Here is a 22,991-nt window from a genome sequence, read left to right as displayed (position 1 = left end):
ACCTAGGTTGCCTCCAGAACTTAGGGAGAGAATTTTTCTCTTTAGCAATGAGGTGAGGAAAAAGTGGCGCCAAGACGAACAAAGGCCACCATTTTGTGGAATTTCCAACAGCGCAATGAAAAGAAGAGCAAAAAGATATGAACGATGCTTAGGCTGCGGAAACTGGTCCCACGAAGGAAGATGTAGAAAAAGTCAAACTCAGTCTCACATGAATATACCGAACTAATGAGGGTGGAGGCTATTAGGCTCAAAGCCGAACGATCTATTAGAGTTGGGAGTTATGTTCAGAGCAGGATTGAGGAAGAACTGATCCACATCCTCGACAAAACTGGTCTTGACGATCTGACCTTAAAAGAGTCACTAGGGTTGTGTAAAAAAAAAGTTTAGCAATCGGGAGAAAGAAGCTAACCGTTGAAGACATCTTAAGACTCCCGACAAACAGCATAAGTTGTATTTACCGTCCTCATCCTCATTAACCTAAATCCTTGAACCACCGCAAAATACCAAATCCTCACTCGCACAAAAACCAACCCATTTTACCTTGTGATCTATACAACCCTTCAAAAGGGTGGAGATTTGAATTTGTTACAAGCTTATTTATCACAGGTTGCATTCTGACTAAAAGTTTTCACATACATACATCACATGTATGATCAGATATAAAACCGAGTGTGAGTGAACATTGTGAGAACGTGACGTTTTGCATAAATGGAAACTCATAAAAACAAAATCACCTTTTTATATATCACTACATATATTCCTATGATTTAAGGTTGGTTATTTTGTTCTCATTTTCTTGGAACTCTTTTGGGGATGTTTAAGCTATGGTCCTAACTTGCTATTTTTAGAAACTATTTATAAGTAACTTGCTTGAGGACAAGCAAGGTTCAAGTGTGGGGATGTTTGATGTATATAAAAATATACATCTTTTTAGCATCAGATAATCTCTAAAAACTGCAACTTCTATCGTATAGTATAGTTAAAATAACTACTTATCATGTTAAAATGTATTTTCAGGTGAATCCAAGCCTCAAACGAAGAAACGAATGAAAAGCCAAAGAAAAACCAACGAAAACAACAAAACATGGGGCTGTGCTTCAGAAAACATGGTGTTGCGCTACAGGAAACACGGGGCTGTGCTTTCAGGAAACACGGGGCCGTGCTTTTGGAAGCACGGGGCCGTGCTCACCTTTCAGAAACGACAAAAATAATTAGCACATGTCACTAAAAAGCACGGGGGCGTGCCTCAGGAAGAACGGGGTCGTGCTTACCTTTCAGAAACGACAAAAAGAATTAGCACATGTCACTAAAAAGCACGGGGCCGTGGCCACGTCACAGAAAAGACAAAACAAATCTGGCACATGTCTTAAAAATGCACGGGGGCGTGCTCATCAAGCACGGGGCCGTGCTTCACACTCCAGATTGCCTATAAATAGTGGCTCTTGTGCCATTTGAAGAGTGTGCCTTGAAAAGACTTCTATCCGATTCTCTCTTATAAAAACAAACACTAACACTCACATAGAAGGTTTAGTGAAGAGTTTGAAGGCTTGGAGGTCATCACTATCAACCATCATCATCATCCATCATCATCATCATTAAGAAGGAAGATTCATCTACATTTGGTTAGATTGTTCCAAGTTTAATCATGTATTTGTTATTATCATTCATCTTAATGTTTATCATCATGCTCATTATGAGCTAAATTCCTTTTACCATCTAAAATCTATGAAGAAGCTTTGTTTTATAAAATATGTGGTGTAGTCTAGTAAAGTACATGGTTATATTACAATTATCTTTTGATGAGAAATGTTTCACCATCTTAAGTCACTAATTCAAAGTTGGTGGTTGTCAATTCCATTGGCAATCGTTCATGATCGATTCATGTTCTTGAAAGATAGAAATACTTTGATACATTATCGAAACATGGATCCTTATATGGTACTTAGAAATGATGAGATATAAGTTATGATGTATTTTTTAAACCTTGGTAATCCGAAAATGGCTTTGCTTAGGATATCAAATTAGTTAAAGAAATCATATGTTAATGGAATGTGTAATTATAACCTACATAAATCAACCAAGGGGAGGTTGTGTGACTAAACTACAACCACCCGAAGTTGTTAGAATTGGTATTTGAGAAATCGAAGTCAATCCTAATCTTTCTACTTTACGAAACTACTTGCCAACTTAAATTGACATAATTGAGATGGCATGACATTAGGAAATGGTGGACTTTAAAATGCGCGTGCTCTCTCCTTAGTGCCAAAGATGCCCACTTAAGGTTTAAGAAGCTATCTATCATATATTATTATGGAAAGTTTACCACATGTTCATATATTATTTATCAATGCTAAAATGAAGTGGATTCTTGATCTTAGATGGTAACCTTCGCACAATTGAACAACTCGTTTAGAATCTCTTTTCTTGGTCACCTATATATTATATATAAGTATTTATATTTTATAAGAAGTTTGAAGAAAATTAACCCCAAAATGATTAAAACCTCCGATTAAAGTAAAACAACGATTCATTATTAGAAACATTTGTGTCCACGGATCGATACTTGGTTCTTACCAATACTATTCTACATATACGATAGGTACACTTGCCTATTTTGTGTGTGTTTAGTCTTTGTAGAAATCACTTTTATAAATTTAAAACACGAGCTTTTGCAAAAGCTAAATATCCAAGCTTTCATATTTTATACCACTAGCACGCACACATCAACAAGAATATGATGAGTTTCAAAATAATGTCTAAGTTTAGTAGATGCCATAATAAGTGCTAAAATTAATTTCTCAAGATAAGAATACCTGGTTTCAGCATCCAATAAACTCTTACTTACATAATAGATGGGATGTTGTTGACCTTCGGATCCTTAGCTAAAACTGCACTCACAACATTATTTGATACAACTAGATAAAGAGATAGAGGTTCATCTTCTTCGGGTTTTACCAGCAGAGGAGAAGAGGAAAGATAAGCTATTAAGGACATTAATGCTTCCTCATGCTTACTGGTCCACTCGAACCTTTTGTTTTTCCTCAGGATATCATAAAAATCTTTGCACTTTTAAGAGGATTTGGATATGAATCTGTTGAGCGCTGCTATCTTGCCAGTTAGCCTTTGAACATCCTTTACTGATGCTGGGGATTTCAGATTCAGGATAGCTTGTATCTACTCTGGACTTGCTTCTATCCCCCTCTTGGTGACCATGTATCCCAAGAATTTGCCAGCCTTCACTCCGAAATGGCACTTCGCAGGATTCAGCTTCATGTTATATCTGTCGAGGATATCGAATGCAGTCTTGAGATCCTGGAGGTGATCCTCAGCTTTCTTGGACTTCACCACCATATCATCGATATAGACTTCCATCGTGTCCCCCAATTGCTCTTTGAACATCATGTTGACTAGCCTCTGATAGGTTGCACCTACATTTCTAAGTCCAAAGGGCATAGCAATATAACAATAAATACCTGTGGGAGTCATGAAGGTAGTGTCTTCTTGATCTGAGGGCTCCATTTGGATTTGCTGAAATCCTGAGGATGCGTCCATAAACGTCAGCATCTCGTGACCGGCTGTAGCATCTACCATTGAATCGATGTGTGGTAGAGGGAATGGATCTTTAGGATAGGCTTTACTCAAGTCTGTAAAATCCACACAAACTCTCCATTTTCCATTCTTTTTCTACACTACTACTACATTTGCTAACCATCGGGGATATTGAACTTCCCTGATCATATTTGCCTTCAAAAGTCTTTCAACTTCTTCTTGGATAATTATGTTTCTCTCATGTGAAAACTTTCTTCTCTTTTGATGGATTGGCCAGAAAGAATTATCAATTCCAAGTTTATGTGTTATAATATCTTTGGAAATACCTGTCATATCTTCATGTTTCCATGCGAATTTCGACAGTCTTGACTTGAGAAAATCGAGCAATTTTGACTCAATATCCTCAGGAATGCTGGTTCCCATCAGCACTTTGACTTCAGGATCCTTGGGATAAGGGAGTACTTCTTTGATTTCTTGTTCCCTGGCCTCCATTACGCCTCGTGCTGGTTTCTGTAATTGCTATGCCTGCTGGGGTTTGGCAGTACACTTCATAGAGGATGTGTAGCAATTTTTTGCATCTTGTTGATCGCTGATGATTTTGATGACTCCCCACAGACTTGGGAGTTTCGCACATTGGTGATAAGTGGAGGGGACTGCTTTCATGTCGTGTATCCAGGGCCTGCCTAATATAATATTGCAACAAGACAAACAGCCAATAACACAAAATTTTTGTATTTTATTTACCCCTTCGACGTATACTGGGAGCTTTATTTCCCCAATAGTGTTCTTAGTCTCTCCGCTGAATCCAACTAATATTGAGGAACTGGGAACGATCTCATCCTCGGGAATATTCATCTTTCTCAGCACATCTAATTGAATAATGTTGACAGAGCTTCCACCATCTACGAGGATCATGCGCACATAATGGTTAGCTACATATAATGTTATTACCAAACTATCATGGTGGGGATCCTGGATGTTGACTCTATCACTTTCATCGAAGGTCATAGTCTTTATTTGAGTGAGAACGGATGTTTTTGTTGGTCTGTCAGCCACTTCTAACTTCCTCTTATCAGCATTTCTTTTTGCAGCAGAATAAGAGGTTCCACAGATGTCGGATCCTCCGGATATGAACGTGATTGTTTTTGCATCCGTTGGTGGAGGAGTTGGCTTTTCAGGAACATTCTCAGGATTCTGCTCTCTTCCCTTTTTCCTGCCAAGTAATTCTTTCAAGTGGCCTTTGCTGAGAAGATAGCTAATTTATCTTCTGAGAGCAATGCAATCATCAGTCAAGTGTCCAAAGTCTTCGTGGAAGGCACACCACTTTGATTTGTCTTTGTAGACTCCTTGTTTTTCCACCTTCTTTGGCCACCTGGCTTTTTCACCTAAATCCTGCATGACACACATTAATCCACCAATACCAACAGAAAAACAATATTCATAAATTTTAGGATATTCTTCATTATCCTCATCATCAACTGCATTGATCCTGGGGTTATCAGGCTTGTAATAAGGTTTTGACTGATATGATTTTCCTGGGGATTCGGCTTTCCTGTTCGTCTGGTCATACTTCGGGATACCGATCTTATAGTTTTTCTTATCATCCTCCAACCTGATAAACCTTAGAGCTCTGATTCTTGCTTCATCTAATGACCTGCATGGAGTCATAACAAGATCTTCAAAGAAAGAGGAGCCTTTTTCCAACCCCAGCTTAAGAGCTTCCACTGCTGAAGCCGGGTTTAGATTTGGAATTTCCAATGACTCCTTGCTAAACCTGGTAATAAAATCTCTCAAGGATTCCCCAGGATTTTGGGTAACCCTGTAAAGATCACCTGTCATTTTCTCAAATGTTCTACTGCAAGAAAACTGGTTATTGAACAAGTTAATTAAGTGAGAAAAAAGAAGTGATAGTATTAGGAGGAATGCTCAGTAGCCATTTCATGGCTGCTCCAGTTAAGGTGGACCCAAACCCTTTGCAAAGACATGCTTCCTTGATATCCATAGGGATTGGGTTGATCTCCATACGCTCTCTATACTGTGCGACGTGTTCTTTGGGATCCGTTGAACCATCGTACAGTATCATATTTGGGGTTTGAAACCGTTTTGGGATTTGTACGTCACCAATTGATGGCACAAATCGGGATATTCTATGGCTATCAGTGGGAACTTCAGCTATGGGACGGGTAACGCCAGGAACATTTGATATCATGTTTATAAGCTTCTGTAACTCTCGGGCTAAACTTGAGCTTATGCCTGCATCCTGCAAAAATCCTTGATTAGCATTAGAAGGAATTGTATTGAAAGCGTTACCCTGATTGATATTCTGAGGAACGGTTTGGGTGTTGTAGCTGGCATTCCCGAACATGGTATTTCCTGGAGTGACAGATGGAGTGGCCGAAGTGTTAGCCTGCATCAGGATGAAGTCTCCCTGGTGCATCTCGGAGGACCCTGCAAATTGCTGAGTCTGAGCAAATGGCTGCTGAGGATTGAAGAACCCTGATGGAGGTACTCCTGATAATCCTGCCTGTTGCGGAAATCCTGAGGATACCACCTGCTAATAAGGACCTGAGGATCCTCCCTACTGCGACAATCCTGAGGATAACGCATGTTGATAAGGACCTGAGGATCCGCCCTGCTGCGATAATCCTAAGGATCCTGCATGTTGAAACGGCCCAGCTAAGGATGCATGCAAGTATCCTTGGGATCCAGATGAGTACAATCTCGTAGACCCTGAGTGCTGGAAGTGCGAGGATCCAGGTTTGTAGCCGTGGTTGACTCCGGACGCACCAATCCTGAGGATCCTGGAGGAGTGAAATCCAGAGATCTCGGGATTAATGGCGTGAATTCTTCCGCCGGCTTCTTGGCTTTTCTGATATCTTCCAGTTCCTTCACCAGCATCTGGTTGGTCTTGTTCTGGCGATCCATCTTTTCCAGTAACCGCTTATAAATAGACAAAAGTTCATTATTAGATACCATAACGGGATCCTGGGGAGATGGTCTCGATCCCGAAAATACTGGAGTAGCAGTTTTCTTCTGAATGTCGTCAGGTTTCTTCGGAATAACAACAGCAGAAGGAGGAGGATGCATGGAAGGTTTCCCGGAGGAATCTGAGGCTGCGGCAGAAGAAGAAACAATCTTTGGTTGGGAAGACATGTTTTGGATATTGAGAGTAGGGTTTCGTTTGAGAGTGAATAATGATTAAAACACCGTTTGCCCCACGGTGGGCGCCAAATTGTTTCGGTCAGAAATTAACAAGACAACTTTTGATCAAATTAGTGCGTGAGGTGAAGTGCTTGTTGATAATAAGATCGAACACAAAGATATGATTACGAGGGAAAAAGCCCTTGATTATGATAATCTTCGTTTCGGTCAAGAGTTTGCAACGTAATCTTTAATCGAATCTCTTCAGTCAAAGATTATGAACTTAACTTTTGGTTGAATTACGATTGATTATTATGATCTCCGGCACAAAAAACCCTCGGACGGTGAAAACTATCACCGTCGATATTATTAATAACAAAATCTGTGATTACAAAAGTTGGAGCTGATTAGTAATCGTGAACTAAGTGATACAATGAATACTAGCAGCTAGACGAGTGAGTTGTGTGTCCTATCGATACTATCAGCTCACATTTATAATAAGAAGATTACAACTGTTATTCCGATTATCCCGGAAACCCTAGACTATTTCCTCAACAAGCCGTTGTTGCCCACGTTCTTTGTTGACGAAGTTCAAGTATCATTCCGTTGCAATCCACGTTCTTATAAACATATTTAACACGTGCTCTTATCTGCAAAACAATCAGATAATATGAGACAATTGAATTAATCAACGTACCTTCCTCAAAATAGCAGCTTAAGTCGTTATCCTTAAATTAGGCTCAATTCCGAGGATGAAAATCCGCACCCAACAATGACAATGCCATAAAAATAATAAAACTCGGATGATTAAATAAAACTCACCCAAAATCAATCACCCAGCATACCATAGGCCCAATGTCACACCCCAACCTACGACGGAAATGTCGGGACGAACAGATTGCTCACAGCTTTTCAAAGGTTACTATCAAGCGTTAAATGACAATAACTATTAATTAAATTAAGTTTTCAAATAAATCAAATACAATAAATATATAATCCATAATCATACAACAATACAACTTATAGCACAAATGATCTTGATTAATTATTTTCTAACTTAAATTCTTCACTAAGTCTTCACCAACCTGCATTAAATTCCCACGATAACCTGCATATGCGTATAAAATATATTTTTGTTAACATCCGGCCCCTCGCACCACCAATATTGTCCGCTCTGCCCACAAAGAGCTCACGAATTTGTTTTTGGTTGCCCAGATGGAGACTTTCCAGGAGGTCACCCATCCTAGTACTACTTCCACCTAAGCACGCTTAACTGTGGAGTTTTCATGTGCTCCACAGTCAACTAAGCCCAAAACGCGTTGGTGATTGAAGATGCAGGACATTTACTTATGAACCAAGGATCTCTTTTGTCCACGACTGATGTGGGATTTGCCTAAGAATGCGACGATATTGTGTTTGCCAAGGGTGTTACACCCAACAACATACGAGTTTGAACAAATGGGTGATAGAAGGTAAGAGGTTGGGCATATGGTGCTCCCATACATGCACAAACCCAAACATACCTTGTTTTTTTGGTGATTCTAGCACGTATACAACCCTTTCCACTCGTTATATACTCAACACAATACATATGTATATACATGTGCATACACGAACCTCCGAGAACGCATAATCAAGTTTAGGTCGATTTATGGAGTTTTGTAAAGTCAATGGACTAAAAATGCTAATACTCAAATGCAAAGTTCAAAGGCTATTTTGTAACTTTTAAAGTATGCCATATGAATTGTATTGTTGGTCATACGGTCCGTATTGGGCATTGAGAAAATATACCATTTTTGTCATCTTTCCTTATGCATGTCACTTTGTACTTGATACCATATGTTAAAATCCTTGCCACTAACACTAATATTGTTCGCTTTTCCCCGATGGATAGCTCATCAAAGAACTCGCGAACTTGTTTTTGGTTGGCCGGCAGAGACTTTATAAGTGCTCGCACATCCTTATATTACCCTCACCTGAGCACGCTTATAATGAGATGCTTGTTAATTTTAGACTATTTACTTACTTTAAAACCATTTCAAGTGCTTGTAAAAGTCGGATTGCAAAGCCGAGTACTTGACAACCACTCGGTTCCCGAACCCTTACTGAGTTGACTCTGTTTAAGCGACCAAATATAGTCGCCTTTGGTCAAAAGTCGGACTAAGGAGGTAACAAGATAACGGTTGGAATAAATGAGGGGACGATGACAGGATCGATGTAAGGAGAATTGAACAATGGTTAGACTAAAATTTAACGTAATTTTTTTTTCAAAATTAAATAACAAAATAAAAATGCATAATATATATTTATACTATATATAAAGAGAATCCAAAAGACTTCTTAAATTTTAAGATGTGCCAGCAAACATACAAAAGATACAATTCATAATGCATCAAATTATGAGATTTGATGGCCATTTTTGTCTCAAGCCATATCAATGTGTTAACTTCAACTTTGTTAAAACTAAGTTACAATTTTCTAACTTCAATCAGTTTTTGTTAATTTATATAATGGTTACAACTTTATCCATTTTTCTAAACAAACTACCCCGCGCCTTCTAAATGACCATAATTTTTTCACACGTTAATATTTTTTTTTAAAAAAATTACACAATAAAAACGAGTATTTTAAACACTTTAACTTGAGTATGGTATTACCATAGTTTATTAATTAAAAAAAACTAACATGTTACGTGATTGCCAACTAGTACCGGCAAAAGGTCGGACATGTTCGACTCATGGGTCATAACGAATTAAGTTTAGAAGAGGTTGATACAAAAGAAATAGTTATTTGGTTCGGTTCTTGATGGGTTCAGGTCGAAAGAGGCAAACTCAAAACGAGCTTTGGGTTTTGTTGGTTGGAACGGGTTTCGCGTCAAAACGGGCTGGGTTAGAAAGTGGTTTACTTGAAATTACTCTACCTTTCATTTTTTTGCTTCTTGATTTTCGTCACTGGTTACGCGCGTACAGACTTGGTTACGTGGATGACATTGTTTATGAGTACCAGACTGCCCGCGTGTAGGCGTTGTGCGACGTGCTTACCGACATCGGTTTCGTGTCTGATGCCACGTTAAGGACATACCATCGCCAGGATATGCACCTACTGTTGCGAGGAACGTACTGATACCGGTAACGTACTGATACCGGTTTTGATTTACGTCGCCCCAAATTATATAAAAAGGGCGGGAACTTTATATATTATTATTATTTTCATCGCCTCACTCCCACCACCACCGCCTATCAATAATCACTCCATACTCTCATTTGCTTCCACACACACTCCGTAATGGACAAGTACACAGTTCCAATAGCTCCGATCGGCGAAAACCCTAAGCCAATTGCAAGGTACACCAATTCAAATTCAAATTCAAATTCAACTATTGTTCTCTCAACCTATTGTTAATTGCTATTTTGTTTACCATCTAAATTTAGGTCACACTGGAAACGGAGTCTCGTTGAATTGAACGGCAAATCGGATCGCCGTTACCTTCACGACGTCTGCCCGCGGCTAATGCAGTCGTATTCCGAAGTAAGAAGCTTGGTGTTTGTTTGTACTGTTTATTAATATGATGTAGTTTGTTGGATTACTAACCCTAGGTTTGTTTTTTTAATTGAGATTGGGGTTTTTCCTCATACTTATTATGAAGAGGCGTCAACACCTTGCAGTACACATTACAGACAGTACTATCCGTTTTCTGTGGTGAGTTTTCATCATGCTTGTTGACAGTGTTGTAGAACTTGCCAGGCACTAGTAAGGCGGTGGGGGTATGGATTAGCGATTAATCGGATGGGAATTTATATGTAGTTTTTTAAATATACATATATATTCTAAATTTTATATATTTTTGACCGATTTGACCAAATAGTGATTAATAGGCGAGTAGTCGTTGGGGTACTTACTAGCGATTAATTAGGGGTTAGTCGGCGCCTAGGCGGGATTTTTACAACTATGCTTATAGATGATAATTGATTATTTGCAGAATGATGAACCTCAGTCAGGCATCACCAGGTTCACACAACTGTGAGTACTCAGTACCTCAACTTTTATATTAGTTTTCTGTCTTTGATTGGGGGTCTGCAAAGTCGGTTCAGCAAGGGGGTTTAATCATAACCATAACTGAGTTTCGGTTATGGAAAATTTCTTAATCATAACCAAATGGTTGGTTCCGTCGGTTATGGATTATTTTTTTTCTTTTTCCAAATTGGAAATAGTTTGGTTATTGTATTCTAAGCTAAATTATGAAGTTTCGAAGCTGAAATATTCCGATTCAAAGTTTAGTTATGGTATTATGAGCTATGTTATAAACAATTGTAGCATAAATTTAAATGTTTGAAGTTAAAAATGGAGGTATAAAAGATGGAATAGATGTATAAAATTTGGAAAAACAAGAACATATAAGGTTTGGTTTTGTTTAAAGTTGGTTAACGAAGATACATTAATCGTAACCATAACCGAATGATCAGTTAATCGGATTCACTTGACCACAACTGTCTGTTTTGTTTGGTTATGGTTAATTTCGGTTAACGGTTTGGTTTTTTGTTATGGTTCAGTTATTGCTCACCCCTACCTATGATTATGTATAGTTGTATACATGCATATTGTGTAAGGAAGTCATTCGGTTGGGTGTCTCTGCTTTGGAATTTGATGCAAACAAAAACATGTTATGGAATTAATAATATGCTATACCAAAGTATCACTAACAATTTTGTTCTTGATAAAATTATTATTCAGGTTGGGTGTCTCTGCTTTGGAATTTGATGCAAAGGTAAAGTTGGTTTGCTGGTTGGATAATTATAGTGTCTGTGTCTCTATGTTTTATCAACACTATTTCAAATGTTATAAACTTATAGTAAAATCATTTCAGTTACTGGTTTGACTTTTTCCCAGATCTAGGACTAGGAATAGAACATACATGTTATTAATTTCATGTAATGTATTTTTTCAACATAATTTTATTTGCTATAAACTTATAATAAAATCATTTCAGTTACTGGTCTGACTTTTTCCCAGATCTAGGACTAGGAATAGAACATACCGTATTAATTTAACCTAATATAACATTTTATTTGCTATAAACTTATAATATAATCATTTCAGTTACTGGTCTGACTTTTTTCCAGATTTAGGACTAGGAGTAGAACATACGCGTTGTTTATTTAAACTCTATTTTTTTCCTCAGGGCATCTATTTGGCATCAGTGACAAGACCAGGGTGCTTAACAGTACATGAATTTGAATCTTTATATTGTCAAAGTAATGGGTCTGGTAAGTTTTTGAAATTTGGTCTATGATCTTTGTCACCCTTTGCAATCCAATGAAAGAATTGATTTGAATTTGGGTAGATGAAGTGCTGTTTTTGTGAACATGAAGTGTGCAAGTTACTTATTTGGATTTTTGTACCAATGAACTTATATCACTTTGTTTTTTGCCACTTCAACTGTTTCAACTTTCAACCATGAGTTTCTTACGACCTCCTTTATGTTATTTATTTGTGATTTTAGGCGCAGAGGAAGATCAAAGCAAACATTTGCTACACATTCCTATATTTAGTGGTGCCAATGCTGTTCGCTGGAATCCTGTTAGTCAGGATGAGGTGTTTAATTACCTTCTTTTCTTCTTATTGCCATTTATTTAATATTTCCTCCACAAACGCATATGTTTTATACCTTTATATAATATAATGCATGACGATCCAAAAAGTGTTTTTTTTAATCTTGTTATTATATGCTGTTTCATCAAAGTGGTTTTTTTATAAGATTTAATTTACATATCATTTAGGTTGCATGTACATCTCTGAGCAGTAATGAAGTTTGTATATTTGATCTTGGGTATGAATCTTCTGAACCAACTGAGGTATGCTTTTTCTTTTTATATTCTCATGTGATATTTTGCTCAGTTTCTTAGCAAGTCGCTTGCTAACCTCTAGCAAATCTTTATATGGAATTTTGTATTTACATTTTTTTGTTTTGTACATTGTGATGCTTTAGTTTTGAACTTTATGTTATACCATAAGCATGAAACGTACTGACCTTCCAAAAGCACATTCGTAATATTTCATCACGAAAAAACTAATTGATCATCTAAATTTAGGTTAAGCAAGTTATGTTGAATGTTTTAACTGGCCTCAAATTCAGCATTCAAGGGTTTAAATAAGAGGAGGGGGATGACAAGTTATGTTGAATATATAACATCTGACACATGCATTAATATTTTTATAATCCTTCTACAATCTATTTTTTAATGAGAATCCTGCTAACTTGAATTTGTTCTATTATTGATATGCAGGTATTAAAAAAAAGGTCCACTGTCAGTGTTCATGGTACTAGTGTGCGACAAGGTTTATCTGACGTGGCCTTATGTAATGATGATGCAAGGTCTGTAGACAAGAAACACATAATATCGAACAGTAATTAAAACTCCTAATAGATTGTAACATTAAAATATTTTGTTTCATAGGGTACTTGCTTCTGATACATGTGGAACAATAAGTATCTGGGATAGGAGAGCAAGCAATCTTCCACAATCTGGGCTTACAACTAATGCAACTCATGGCCTTACCAGCATCCAACTAGATGAGAATCAAGTAAATTATTTGATATTTTATCATATACATGGTTATAACAATAATTTGAAATTAACATTTCGTGAAGTAATTTTATCAGGACTTACCTTGCATCTGTTTTATCAGTGTGTTATTGGTGCAAGTAAGAGTGGCTTTATATATATGTGGGATCTACGTGGCGGAAGATCCGCAGCTGCTTTTCAAAGTCACAAGGAGGTGATATTTCTGAAATAAAAAAATATGAAACAAGAAATTCTTGGTCAATAACTAAAATAATAAATTGTCTCCCACTTGCAGGCACACTCTTCTCCTCTAACATCAGTAAGGTTAGCATCCATGCTGAATAAAATTGGACCTCTGAAGGTATGCATAAGGATTATGTCACCACGCCTTTTGTTTTCTTTTCAATCTATTATAATTAATTAAATTTATGTATATTATAACTTTATATTGTATATTTGTATGGTGCAGGCACAATCTGATATTCTCCCTAAGGAAATACAGTCAATCGGCATTAATTCATCTTGTCCATATCAGTTGGGGTTCCATCTTGATGATGGTTGGTAAGTTATATCAGGAAATTAATTCGTTCGTCATTTAAGTTTCTTTTATGCTTTTTCTTTTGGTATTACATGATCATTAATTTTGATTTATTTATTAATTTTAGGTCTGGTGTTTTGGATTTGCATAATTTTCAAGTGTCACATATCCATTGCCCTCCTCCTCCTTGGCTGTTAGTCTTTCTTTATTCTCTCTGTCACTCAACAGAATCTAAAGCTCTCATTATTATTTCAATAGTCTCAACTTTCTAACACTACCATGTTTTGACAAAATTAGGGATGATACAAATGATGAATTCTCTATATCCCTACCAAGGAAACCATCTTGGATACCTAAACACTCTGTAAGACATTTATTTTTCATTTCATTGTCATTAGTAATTAGTATTAGTTTCTTTTTGGTACCGCTAAACACTCAACATCAAATTGTATAATGTTTATGGTCACTTTAGTTGTCTGTTAATCTGCTATGTGTTTTTAATATCAAATTGGTAATAACTAATAAAAGCATGTTTCAACTATGTGCAGATCTATGCAGTTGGGTCAACTTTAACTAACGGTCTGCATCTTTTAGATTTTTATCCGCACACCAGCTCCCCGTGCCATGTAGATTACGAGTAAGAAACTTCACACGGTTCTTTTTCTTTTTAAGAACATATGGACGCTCAAATGTCAATCATGTCTATTTTTTATGTAGTGACTCAAAGAATCCCAGTGAGACCTCTGAGTGCAAACAAAACATGTTCATACCATTAGCTGGGGTTGTTACTGCTTGTGCTTCTCATCCCTTTAACGGCACCATTATTGCTGGAACGGTGGTGCGTATACATACACTTGTATATATGTTGCTCTGTTAATAGCTGTGTTTATGATAGAAATATAAAAAGGCTAATGCAACAATGTTTATTTTAGGAAGGATTATTAATAATGATTTCTCAAAAACACCTTGGTAAGAAAGGAGACGGTGATGGCGATGATGTTGAGCATTCAATAAAGACAATAAGTGAATAAACCCGGGAACTGTAAAACTGTTATTGTGAGTGTTATAATAGAGGAATGACATATCTTGAAGATGATGGCTTTACAAAAACAAAGTTTTTCAACAGTAAATTAGGTTTGCCCTGATAGCTGCTTTTGTTTGGGTTTATAGAAATGTAGAATTAGGGATGGGCAAATTCGATACCGGTACCGAAATATTTAGGAACAGGTTTGAACAAATTCGGTACCGGTAGAATGAATAATGTATTGATGGAATCCCCCTCCTTTCCTTATTTGGGATGGGAATGAGTGGTGTGGATTTAAATAAGTAGAGCTTTTGGGGACACTTGGGTGCTATTGTGGAATGAAAATGTAAATGGTTTTTCCATTGTTTGGCAAATTGTTAAAGGGCAATAAATCATTAGTAAACCTTATTAGCACATCTAATAATTCTTTTTTCAAAAAGATAGTTTGCAAATTTGAAATGAGTTTTGGTGGGAAATTATGATTTTTGGAAAACGAGATTCAAAATGAAGAATTTACAATTATAGTAAACTTTGTAAATTATATGAATGTTTCATGAACTTTAGACATAATTACTATTTGGCAACTTGGATTTTAGCAATTCAAACTATGTTTATTGGTTGATAATAATCTATATTAGCAATTTGGTTACTAGTAGCCTTAACTTTCACTTTTATTGTTAAAAACAATCCTAGTAGCATAATCATCATAGAGTTTACGCCCGACCCACCCAGGAAAGTTGATGCAGAGCGGGGCTTGGTTTTTGTTGTTGGCCTGCCACTAGTCTTTGTTTGGCCTGGAAACAAATACCTCAAATTCAACAACAAAATTGGTACACCATGGGCTACTCGTCTAAAAGGTTGATAAATACAGTTTCCATTCAAACCTATCGTTTCATCGAACTTTAGTAGGGACACGCATCTTTATATGCCTTCTACCATTAGTAACCTTCTTGGAATATTGATTTCTTGTTTATTAAACCTTCAAAACTTTTATAAATTAAAGACCATAAATCATATTTAGTTAAGATAAAAATTGGTTTGGGTTGGGCTGCTAATGGGTGTGAAAATTGGGTTTGGTTGGGTTATATAGGTGAAGAGATAAATTAGATTTCAATAAAAAGCCAGGTTAAGCTGAGTGTTAAATGAGAGTAGTTTATGTGATATCAAACATTTAATTCAACGATATTTTAATGTATTTAATGGTCCTCTTCCCCACCCTCCCATAGAGGGTAGGGGACTTGGGACTCACTTGAATTGTGAAGTAGATGAAAATTAGATAAGATGAGGTGTACATGGTTGGAACATGGGCAACTGCCCGTTTCATTTTTTAGTGTCAGTCAATCGAAATCTTCACTCCCCTAAAATTTTGGTTAATCCTCCATATCGCTTCATGAAAAGAAATCTTGGGCCCACCACCTGGGTGTAAGTTGTTATTATACAAAAAATAAAAAGGCTTAATTGTAATTTTGACTCCTGTGGTGAGACCCAAAACATAGGAATCAACCCCGTGATGGATTTTTCGTTGGTCACACCCATGTGGTGGTCATTTTTTTTGCAATTGGATTACCGTTAAATCTTCGTTAATGTCTTCCGTTAAACCAAAGGGTAAATCAGTCTTTTTGGTCAATATCCCTTCCCCTTCAACAACAAACCCCCGTTTTTAACACTTTACAATCCTAGCCGTGTCCCACCCACAACCACCGTCTTCAGCTCTGTCTTCGGCGCCAATCATCATCATCAACTCAATTGCATGGATAATGGGCTTGTTTGTAGACCATCACCGTTATCTCAGGCGACTGTCATTTTCATAATCGTTGGTTGATTGCTGAATTCCAGTTTGTTAATCAAATAATCTGACTAATACTCGTAGCTAAATCGGTTATTTTTATTATTTTTGTGTCGGCGATGTCGGTTAACGTCTCATGGACCCACCGAAACCAAACCTTCACCCTCCAATTTACTACAGGAGGCCTTGATCATTTAGAGTAGCGTTTTAATAGTTTGAAGTTGATTTTAAGTATTATGAATAACTAGGTATTTAGTAATGATCAAGTATATAGGTATTATGCATTATATTAACTAGTATTTTGGCATTCTACGAACAAGTAATCGTGTAAAGTATATTTTTGGTATTAATGTTAAACTACTTTATGATTTATATATAAATGCAATGGTTTGAATGACAATGTGGTATGCATGTGTATATGTCAATGGTTAATGGTTATGAATCTAAATGATCTGTGTGTTATCGCATTGATGTTATGATAAGTATAATTGTATGCATGATTGTATAGTATATATAGATGTTTTAGAGATTGTATGTATAGTTATATAATTCAGTATGTAAAATCAGTATGAATTTCTATGTATAGTTAGTATTTGTTCAGGGGCATAAGTGTCTTTTCATAGGTAGATGTATGTGTCTTTGTGTATGTCTCTGAGTGTGTTATGCACCTGCCTCTTTGTCTTTTCACAATAGCTGAACAACAAACCTCTTTAGTTAAACAGTAAACCGTTTGACTTTTGTAGTATAAAACACTTACTCATATATACACGCAGTATGTATAAGCCAATATGTATAATTAGAATGAATTTCTATGTATAATGAATTGGAGACCAAACTATATTCTGGTTCCACATGTGGGTTGGAGAAAACCCACTGCCTGATACACATCAATTATCGTTTGCCTTAGAAAATAAAAAAGATGTGCTCGTAAAAGATAGGTTACAATGACAAGACGGTAAACGGGAGCTATTTTGGTATTGGAAAAGGAGACCGAGTTCATCATTGGAGAAACAAGAGCTTAGAAGTGTTGGAGAATCATTCTTAAATGTTCAATTAACAGATGAAAAAGACATTTGGTTTTGAAAAGATTGTGACAAAAAGGAAAGTGATTTCTTGGTTAGAGGTCTTAGATGGGAAATTGACAACTATGGGTGAAGAGGTAGGTTCCAGCAGAGCCCAGTTGGATCCGCAAGACTCACCTCAAAGAGGGACGTCTGCGCAGTTGAACCCGCAAGACTCACCTGCAACAGGGACGTCTGCGCAAAGGCTAAACTCGCAAAGACTCACCTTGAAGAGAGACGTCTGCGCAGAAACCAACTGGATCCGCAGGACCCACCATGCTCAGAGACGTGACGTCCTTACGCGCAGTACGCAAGCTGTTCCCGCAGGAAAAGCCTCCCAATGGTCGACGTACTCCGCCTGTTCCCGCAGCAACGGATACTAGCCATCAGGGAAGGCTACCCGCGCAGCAAGGCTACACGCACAAGACACTTAACTCTTAAATAATTCAGTAATGTCACCTGAAGAAGGAGTGAGCAAGCCGGGAACACTCCCGCACAAAGCCGGGAAAACTCCCGCCCAAATGAGCCAGTCCGTACGATACTGGAGGATCTTTTGTACTGTACCTGACGAGGTATGGACAAAAGATCTGACCAAAGATACGACAGCTCACTGACAACAGTATGACGAGCAGCACACTCTTGTACTGTATGTCACTATCAGCCGCTGCCTACTCACCAACCTGTCAGAGGACGTGCATAGCCTGTAGTTGGTGGAACAGGAATAGTACACAGCCGGCCTGGTCACTATCAGCCGCTGCCTACCCACCAACCACCAGCATGGCACGTGCGTAGCCCACAGTTGGCAGAACATGAATACTATTCAGCCGGCTGTACCTGCTTGAAAACCTACCTTCGGCTATAAATACTCCAACACCTTGGAACGGTATTATCATCTCATCTCATACCATCATATCTGCTCTAGTCATTTCTCTTAATATACACTTATATTCAAGAGCAATCTAGTCTGATTCTCACGCCGGAGGGTGGTCACAAGGAGGTACCCCCCTTCTCAGTGACGAGCTCACGGTGTCTGTTTTGCAGGTCATCAGAAGAACCATCTTTGCCGGACTTAACCTTCGTGGGAAACATCTACTTAACCCCCAGATTATCCGTAATCTGCCTGGGGTCAATTAGTGTTTCTTCATTGGCGCCATCCGTGCATAAAAGCTAGAACTTATTCTTTTTCAGTTTTTTCAAACTTCTGGAAAGATGGTTAAGGTTACTCCGTTGCCAAGGCCAACGAGTGACCAAGAAACTCCGGTAACCACAACCCCAGCTACTAGGGGGAACACCGGCGAGTACACAATATTTACGAACACTACCCCGATTAACCAAGCCGGGGCAAGTGCAGTAAATTTTACGAACACTACTCCGGTTACCCAAGCCGGGGCAAGTGCAGTAAACAATCATCCCCTGGGATTCATTGATACCCAGGTGGAAAAACAACAGACGAGGCTCCCCCGCCAAACACTTGAACAAGTTAAAGAGTGGGCGGAAGCACGTCAAAAGGAATTCCAAGCTGAGTTGGATGAACGCTTGCGTTCACTCCAACAGGTTGACGAATTCGGAAGCACTCGACAACAGCTCAACATGAGCAGTGAGTGCGAATACTCGGACGATGATCGGGAGGGATCCGACACCGACGCAAACCCTCGCCATAGGGCAAAAGGGAAGCGTAAGGAAACGGACTTCCAACCGCGAAGGAATTTCGGAAAAACCTTCAAACCAGGGAACGCGGGGGGAAACCCACGTGACTTCTCCAAAACCTTTAGACCAACTGCTGCAAATGCGGGAACGTCCAAGTTTGCAAGGACATTGCGGAAGCAATCGCCCCGAGAAGTGCCAAACAGATGTCCAACATCGGCACTTATGATGGTATATCTGACCCAGACGATCATTTGAACAGATTCATAGCGGGGGCAACCGTCAGCAATTGGACGGAACCCACGTGGTGTTACATGTTCCAAATGTTGCTTGTTGGGGCAGCCAGAGCGTGGTTCGACCGTCTACCGGTCCACCACATCTACGATTGGGCAGACTTCCAACAGAAGTTCAGCCAACACTTCAGTCAACAAAGAAAGTACACTGAAGAACAATGGACAATCCTCACCTGCATCCGAGAGGAAGATGAGTCTTTACTAGACTTCATCACTCGCTTCAACTCAAAGAAGCTAAGTCTGGGCAATATTAGCGAAGATCTTGTTCGCGCTGCTTTCATCCAGGGCGCGAAAGACCCAGAGCTCATCCGCACCTTAACGGGTAAAGATGGCATGCCATCCACATGGGATGCCATCATGACAGTAGCTAAACGCTTCGCGGAAACGGAAAAGCAACTGGGTAGAGATCTTCCCCAGAGCACAAACCTCTACACCCAGAAAACAAGAGAAAACAATGTCCTTACCGCCCGACTAAACAAAAAGAGGAAGCTAGGCATTTGGGAGTCAAGGGTAAACTTTGACACCTCATCCGGCTCTCGCCCTCGGTTAGGCGGAAAGGATAACATGCGGTCGTCAAACCGGAACTCCAGATGGACGCCACTCACCAAAAGCGTCACCGAAATATTTGACACCGAGAGGCTCCCATGGCCAAAGGCTCCAATAATCCGAGAGCGTCACAACGCTGATCAGAGCAAATTCTGTGACTTCCACATGACAAGAGGCCACAACACCGAAGAATGCTTAGACTTGAAGGACATCTTCGAAGCATTTGTCAGAGATGGGACGCTCGCACACCTCGTGGCGTAATGAACGCTGAGCAGGCAATGCGTGTAGAACCCCGGTTGGGGAATACAAGAAGGAAACTGCAGCTTCAATGTTGGAGACTACATACTGTGTAAACAACGAGATCCTGAACCAGGTGCATATCGGCTCGATGGCACTCCCATCCCAACAACATGGAAGGGAGCTCAATTACACAGTCTGCATGTAGATCAATTCCAAACTTGTAAAGAAAAGACCCAGAGCCACTTCTAATGGAAATGATTCTCCTTATCACATTGACGCTGATGATCTTACATTTATACTTATGAACTTTCCACACTGATATGCCGGTCTTCACCGCATACATAAGTGGGGAAGTAAGTCGTTGCGTGTGGAAGGCGGCAAAACCCGCATAAACACAAAAAACGGCAAACCTTCACGCAGGTCAGTCATAGGTAAAGTTTGGTCATCCCACTAAATGAAAGTGCCGGTCCTACCCGCACAAATCATGATAGAGGAAACCGAACTAACCTATTCACAACCGCGCGTCGAACGGTTAATTTATTCAAAACACTGATGCCAGTTTTCACCGCATAAATAAGTGTGAAGAAATCGTTGCGTGTGGACGGCGGCAAAACCCGCGTAAGCACAAAAAACAGATGACAACCTTCACGCAGGTCAGTTATAGGTGAAGTTCAGTCATCCCACTAAATGAAAGTGCCGGTCCTAACCGCACAAATCACGATAGAGGAAACCGAACTAACCTATTGACAACCGCGCGTCGAACGGTTAACTTGTTCAAAACACTTGGAAAATTTCTAAGTTAAAATATGCATGAGCAAGTCATATAACGTCTATAAAGCAAGTCATCCAGTGAAAGTGGCGGTCCTACCCGCACAAAGATTTATACATTCCATAAAAATTCAAGTATTACAAGAATGGCCGGGTATCTACCCGCCTACAAGAGTGTAAATCTATACAAAAACATAAACATATCCTAACAATGGGAAGGGATCTAAAGGTTCAAGCTTCAGGACCACTCCCTCCAAACCCACTTGTACCCGCACCATCAGTTGGCTGTGGCGGTTCAAGGAAGGTCTTGAGAATGGTTAGCCCATCATCAGCAGCAGCAACTTCGTTCACCTTCTCCACCACCGGATGCGGGAAGGCGGCATACTGGTTCACTGCTTGATCATACGCAGCTTCAGTATCTACATTATATAGAGGGAAGTTGGAAGGCGGGATACCCTTCTCAACAAACCCCATACCAAGCAAGAAGCCAGCCTTTTCCCCATCCTCATGAGAAGCGTTGAGGGCTGCGCTCATGGCATCGTCGTAAGATGTGTCCGTGAAGATCCGATGCACAACCTACAAAAAGAAAAAATATATCAACTTTTCTAAGTATAAAGAAAAGCGTGAAGACATTATGAAGCTAAGCTTACCTGCGACAACGCTTCTCGTAGAAGCCATTCCTTGGTAACCAGAGCCTCCTGGAGGGCAGCTTGAGCTTGGTTATGGGCGCGTTCGGCTTCACTTTTGTTAAGGTTGGCAAGCAACACTTCCTTAGCAGCAGCCTCTTCAACGCCCTTTAGCTTATGCTCAGTATGGTCAAGCATACCCCTCTGGTCCAAGATTTCTTGAAGCTTCTTGGCGTCTTCCATAGCCAAAGCATCATGAGCTTGCTGAAGCCTCTCTAGTTTGGCTTTGAGCTCCTCATTTTCGGCGCGCAGAGGTTCAGCAACGGCTTCAGCCTTGGTGGCCCTCTCAGTCGCGTTTCGCGCAGTTTCCTTAGCCAACCGAAGCTGTTCGTTAACAGCTTGGGCAGCCTTGGAACGGGCCTCGAGCCAGGCCTGCACTTCAACCTCGAGGGCCTTCAAGGCCTTCTCCTTCTCCGCGGCAATTGCGGAAAGTCTCCTGTTCTCCTCCCGGATAGCCCGCGCCTGAGCCACTTCTTGGATACGCGCAGCCTTTAACTTGTCGTTTTCACGACAAAGCAGCTCGACGCGCGGCTGCATCCGGGCAAGGAGAATCCGAAGCTCATTAGTCAGCCTACCCTCCTGGTAGCTGGACATGGCTTCCCCCAACGCGCCACTTGGGGCCGCGTGACGCGCCCACTCGACGCAGTCTACAGGCGTCCGAAGGGTTGTTCCCCGGCGGATGTTCCACCGTGGAACAAACACCTCATTCGAATCCGACACTACAAAAACAAAAAGCAGTTAGGAAAAGATGATAAAAAAAAATAACATAAAAAGGCCAATTTCACCCTACGCACCTGTAGGGTCGACAACAGGCTGGTAGCCGCCGAACCCATCACCTGAACCTAACGGATATCCATCCAAGAGGTCAGTCAGATGGGAAGGAGGCAGAGATTGGCTAGAAGCCCCAAACATACCTGCTGAACCGGCCGGGGGCGAAGTAGTCCCAGGTGCCGGAGGCACGGTTGAAGCCGCCACGGTAGAGACCACCGGTGGTGAACTCACTGGAGGTGAACTCACAATCGTGGCCGCCGCTGCGGAGGAACCCGCAGAAAAACTCACCGCAGGCTCAGTGAAGGACGCAGTGAATATGGCACTGACAGCCGGCGGAGACGTCACAATTGGAACAGTTGCCTCAACCGAATGAGCAACTGA

The 22,991-nt window shown here is 39.8% G+C and overlaps 1 protein-coding gene across 1 annotated transcript; it reads left to right on the top strand.

Annotated features, from left to right (window-relative positions):
- Positions 1-9,965: 9,965 nt before the first annotated feature.
- On the top strand, positions 9,966-14,948 carry LOC143547832 (uncharacterized). Its single transcript, XM_077039152.1, has 18 exons — positions 9,966-10,034; positions 10,122-10,218; positions 10,306-10,389; positions 10,670-10,710; positions 11,422-11,455; positions 11,870-11,954; positions 12,191-12,282; positions 12,468-12,542; positions 12,975-13,063; positions 13,146-13,272; positions 13,378-13,467; positions 13,549-13,614; positions 13,723-13,814; positions 13,919-13,984; positions 14,089-14,155; positions 14,340-14,428; positions 14,509-14,629; positions 14,724-14,948. Exons 1-18 carry the CDS (start codon positions 9,976-9,978, stop codon positions 14,820-14,822), a joined length of 1,473 nt encoding a protein of 490 aa, XP_076895267.1. The 5' UTR covers positions 9,966-9,975; the 3' UTR covers positions 14,823-14,948.
- The last annotated feature ends 8,043 nt before the right edge of the window (positions 14,949-22,991 follow it).

The sequence above is a fragment of the Bidens hawaiensis genome, unplaced genomic scaffold, assembly GCF_021521415.1.
Source record: "Bidens hawaiensis isolate Kalapana, Puna unplaced genomic scaffold, B.hawaiensis_p1.1 tig00014836_1, whole genome shotgun sequence".
NCBI lineage: Eukaryota > Viridiplantae > Streptophyta > Magnoliopsida > Asterales > Asteraceae > Bidens > Bidens hawaiensis.
This window is presented reverse-complemented; position numbering and strand designations above follow the sequence as displayed.